Source organism: Spinacia oleracea, chromosome 5, assembly GCF_020520425.1.
Source record: "Spinacia oleracea cultivar Varoflay chromosome 5, BTI_SOV_V1, whole genome shotgun sequence".
NCBI lineage: Eukaryota > Viridiplantae > Streptophyta > Magnoliopsida > Caryophyllales > Amaranthaceae > Spinacia > Spinacia oleracea.
In genome coordinates this window covers 107,101,654-107,106,822 of record NC_079491.1, presented here as the reverse complement: position 1 = coordinate 107,106,822, position 5,169 = coordinate 107,101,654, and the positions used below count along the sequence as shown (strand labels likewise).

At 35.8% G+C, this 5,169-nt stretch overlaps 1 protein-coding gene and 1 long non-coding RNA gene across 2 annotated transcripts; both read left to right on the top strand.

Annotated features, from left to right (window-relative positions):
• Positions 1 to 226: 226 nt before the first annotated feature.
• On the top strand, positions 227 to 1,880 carry LOC130461767 (kinesin-like protein KIN-14I). Its single transcript, XM_056829966.1, has 7 exons — positions 227 to 265; positions 414 to 534; positions 626 to 678; positions 846 to 935; positions 981 to 1,182; positions 1,349 to 1,605; positions 1,728 to 1,880. The coding sequence occupies exons 1-7, from the start codon at positions 227 to 229 to the stop codon at positions 1,878 to 1,880; spliced, it is 915 nt and encodes a 304-aa protein (XP_056685944.1).
• A 1,039-nt stretch (positions 1,881 to 2,919) lies between these two features.
• On the top strand, positions 2,920 to 4,477 carry LOC110796959 (uncharacterized). Its single transcript, XR_002535706.2, has 3 exons — positions 2,920 to 2,996; positions 3,078 to 3,162; positions 4,425 to 4,477. It is a non-coding gene; the product is annotated as an uncharacterized lncRNA (long non-coding RNA).
• The last annotated feature ends 692 nt before the right edge of the window (positions 4,478 to 5,169 follow it).

Here is a 5,169-nt window from a genome sequence, read left to right as displayed (position 1 = left end):
AATGTCCTTAACAAGGTCCAACCTGGAGCTGTGCCAAAGGTTGTTGCTAATTATTTTTAGCTTTTACTTTTCTGGGTATTTCTGAAATGTTGCTGATGTTAAATGGATGATACAATTTTAGGTGGTGGAGAGCCCTACAGATTCTACTTCTCTTGCTGATGGAGCAGCTTTATTAGCTTATCAGTACTTTGAAAATGTGAGGAACTTTCTTGTAGCAGCAGAAAATATGGGGCTTCCTACATTTGAGGCATCTGATCTCGAGCAAGTAAGGATTTAGTATTTTACTGCTGCTAAGATGTCTTACAGTGTTTTAAACCGCGGTGTGGTGATCATAATAACTAATACTGTAGTGTGTAAAATGGATTTGTGCTGGTTCCGCTCATTGTTCAGTTATTTTTTTTACTCTTTGGAAGTGTTATGTATTGATGATGTCTCTTGAGGAAATCTTAAACTTTACCAGATTCATAAACTTTTCCATTCGAGGTGCACACGAGGAAAACAAATTTGTGGAGAGGGTTACATTATTTTCATTTTGTATGATTATAGTATATGTAGTTAACCCAAGGTGGAAAATGTCCACATTGTGATACATATACTTCATAATAAATCAACTACACTGTCACAGGGTCACGAGCTCAACTAGTGAGTTTCCTTGAAGTTGGTCCTTTCTTCAATGCAGTTAGTGGAATCAATTCTCAGTTCTTAATTCGAGCAACGCATGGGCTCCCAAAGTGATATGGTATGTGGTTATAGATTTTGAAAGTAGGGTTTTTGTTACAGAGTAAACTAATATTTCCCAGACTAATTAAGCTTAATGACTTTCCATCACTGTTTGTGTTACTCAGGCTAATCAACTAAGGCAAGCAACGGCAAAAGATTTTTCTGCATCACATGGGAAGAAGTCTTTTTCAAAGATTTCTTCTGATAACTCTAAGGCGAGTGATCATATCTCCTTTATGAGTATATAAATATAAATTCAGGCCAAAACTGTGACTTTAGGTGAGAAAGTCTTGGCATCTTTTAATATCGTACTGAAGGTAGGAGATAGAAGCTTTGCCTTAACCAAGAAGCAGGAGAGCACTAATGGCAATCATGTTAGTGCTGAACAACTGAGAAGTCAGATGATGAAACAACAAGAGATCTTTGATCGGCAAGGAAGAGATGTCCAGGTTAGCAGTTTATGTAATATCTATTGTAAAGAATCGATGATTATTTAGTTCATTACATCTATCTCTAGCTACCATAAACTTTGTTGTATCTTGAGGATACTTACTGGTGATCGCGCGACTTTGTAGGAAATGAATTGAGAGTTATGATTTATGAAACTTGTTGATGTTGTCCTTTTCAGGTACACATAAGTATAGCCAAGCTAAATCAGCAAGTGGATATCACAAGGTTCTCGATGAGAATCGTAGGTTGTACAATGATTTGTATGGTGACAACGATAACGATGACCCATCGCAGCTCATCGAGTTTGTTATTCAGCTGCAGAAGGTTGATGCTGCTGCTGCGACTCAGAAAACACCAGCTCAGGCTGCTGCTCAATCCCAGCAAAAAGCTGCGAAATTTCCCTCAAAACCCCTGCCCCCATCTCAAGCTGGTGAAGTTTTGATTGATTTTATAGCTATTTTTTTATATTAGGCTTCACTAATTCCTTCGCTATTTTACTTAAGTTTATTATTTGACATAATGATTAACCTTTTATTTATTTGAATTTTTGTTTGCAGTCTGGACCTAAAGACCTCACGGAGCAGAGTCGAAGTGTAAACTACAGGTCTTTCGGTGACCTATTTTATCTCGTGGAGCAAAGGAAAGACACTTTTCTTAATGATGTTGCTGTCCAGATGATCGAGATTTACAATGAGCCGTGTCAACATTAAAAATAGGGTTTGGGACTTGCTCAATAAAATATTTTTCCTAATGCCTTCCTTACTTGAAATTTCAAATTGCTCACAGTAGAAAAAATACATATAAATAGTTCTGATCATCTTTAATTACTTTAATCTTCGGTCCAGGAAATTCTATAAGCATCCGGCACTGATAAAGCAGGGAGGCACCAGTACGATAGAAATTTTTCCTATAGGGAAAATCGAAACACACGATTCCACGGTAGTTTTCTCACTCTTATAAATATTGATGACAACTAAGTACTAATTGTTATATTAATTAGGATAAGGTGTGCAGACTTACAGTAGAATTGCGAATGGTGTATGGCTCTAATGAACTTTCCTGTAGGGATGGGTAAAGGGGTTAAAGGTGTGCAGACTTACAGTAGAATTGCGAAGAGACTATGTTAGCCTTAGTATTAAGAGTTGTCCTTGTTATGAAAGGTAAAGGACCTCTAATAATTAAGTTAAAACTGTTTCAGGGTAGAATTGGGGAATTAAAATTCAAGAGAGGGAAGGGAATGGAAAACCGAAGACGTCTTTCTTAACAGAATGCTAGAATGAGACTCCGAGAAGGACAAGTTTGGGGGATAAACCATTGGTAAATTGTTTAAAGAACAGTTAAGACAATGCTATCACGCAGAATATGAGGGAAAGAGGGGGGTTAAGGGAAAACTAAGAAACTAAGATATTCTAAATTTCTAATATGAGGATGGGGTATGATTTGTGCAAAAAGTAGCTTAGTGCCTTTATTTGTTTGCTTGCTGGATAGCTTTATGTAACTGTGATAGGTAAAATTTTGTTAGTCCTGCAGATCTAATGTTAAATTGTAAAAGGAAATAGCAAAAATGATTTAGTACCTAATGAACAAGCTCAATGCTTTCCAGTCTAATACAATCAAACTGTGAGCATAATAGGATGTTGTAGCTAGACGTCAGAGGTCTGATGAGGAACCTAACTTTGTTTCAACAGTTCTGAAATGGATTCTACACAACATAACGCTTACAGTTTTGGTGAAGAAACTACAGCTGCCTTTGGTGCTACAGAGTTGACGGATGATCCTACATGGATTGTTGACCCACTTGATGGGACAACTAACTTTGTGCACGGGTAAATAGTTATAACCTTTCTCCTTGTTAAATTTTTCCTTCTGATTTTAAGTTGTATCCCTAACAAAAATACAACTCTCAGGTTCCCGTTTGTTTGTGTTTCTATTGGTCTCACCATTGGAAAAGTCCCAACTGTCGGTGTCGTGTATAATCCAATTATGAATGAGGTAAGAACCGCCAATGCTTGAACTTTATGGTGGGAACATTGTTGTGAGTCGATTGACCTTTTTAAAAAATCACAACTGACCTCTCTACGCTCAAGAAGTTTTTTTTGTGATATATTAGGCTAAAATGATATTTTCGTTCCCAACTTTGAACTAAAGAACCTGATGACTCATTTCAAACTTATTACATGATTAATATGTTTAATTTTAAGTTTCCAAGACTCATTCCAATCTATTTATGCACATTTAAGGCTTATTGGGGCAACATTTTCGCTCCCAACTTTGAACTAAAGAACCTAGGGACTCCATTTAAACCTTTTACATGATTAATATGCTTAGTTTTAAGTTTCAAAGACTTATTCAAATATATGTATGCACATTTAAGGCTCATTGGGTCGTTATAGGTCATATTTAGGCTAAAATGACATTTTCTCTCCCAACTTTGAACTAAAGAACCTAAGGACTCATTTTATACTTATTACATGTTTAATATGCATAGTTGTAACTTTCTAAGACTCATTCCAATCTATTTATGCACATTTAAGGCTTATTGGGGCTTTATAGGTCTTATTTATGCTAAAATTACATTTTCGCTCCCAACTTTGAACTAAAGAACCTAGGGACTCCTTTTAAACCTTTTACATGATTAATATGCTTAGTTTTAAGTTTCCAAGACTCATTCCAATATATGTATGCACATTTAAGGCTCATTGGGTCGTTATAGGTCATATTTAGGCTAAAATGACATTTTCTCTCCCAACTTTGAACTAAAGAACCTAAGGAATCATTTTATACTTATTACATGTTTAATATGCATAGTTTTAACTTTCTAAGACTCATTCCAATCTATTTATGCACATTTAAGGCTTATTAGGGCTTTATAGGTCTTATTTATGCTAAAATTACATTTTCGCTCCCAACTTTGAACTAAAGAACCTAGGGACTCCTTTTAAACCTTTTACATGACTAATATGCTTAGTTTTAAGTTTCCAAGACTCGTTCCAATATATGTATGCACATTTAATGCTCATTGGGTCGTTATAGGTCATATTTAGACTAAAATGACATTTGCGCTCCCAACTTTGGACTAACGAACTTAAGAACTCATTTCAAACTTATTATATGATTCATATGATTAGTTTTAACTTTTCAAGACTCAATCCAATCTATTTATGCACATTTGAGACTTGTTTGGTCGTTATAGGTCATATTTAGGCTAAAATGATATTTAATCTAATGCTCCCATCAAATTTTTGTTTTTGAAGGTATATACTCCGAGGAATGCGCCTTATGCTAGTGAGGAATTGATGTGGTTCGTGAGCAGTTGGCTAAGATTTTTATTAGCAAGTATTTATTACTGGCTTGAGCGCGCTTGGTCGAGTTTTTTGATATTAAAATGTATGCGTACATTGAAATTGGAACGAACAAATATTTTAATGTAGTACCTGCACTTTGGTTTTGGGATATATTAATATACAAAACGACAATTATTTTTTTTATATATTCTATACAGGTTGCGATATTCCATTATTGTTGTGACAGGTTTCTATTTGGTGCAAAGCACTCTAGGTATCACTAACAAAACTAAAATTTTCCAGCCAAAAGTACTTTGTTGCAGCGTACATATATATGTGTACGCTGCAACAAGGGTGTAAAATTTGGCAAAATTCTAGACTTGTTGCAGCGTACAAATAGGTGTACCCTGCAATAGGTGGGGTCTTTTGCAGCGTACACAAATTTGTACGCTGCAACAAGTCAAGATTTTAGCCAAATTTTTGACACTTGTTGCAGCGTACATGCATATGTACGCTGAAAAAAAGTACTTTTCGCAGCGAACATTGTACGCTGCAACAAGTCTGGACTTGTTGCAGGCCCCCCAGTTGCAGCATACGATGTACGCTGCAAAAGGGGTCTAAAAGCCCGCTGCAATAAGGGTTTTTTCTACTAGTGTCAAGAAGTTCTATGTCTAAGTTCCATGTTCAAATTCAAGAGTCCAATTCAAAGTCCTGT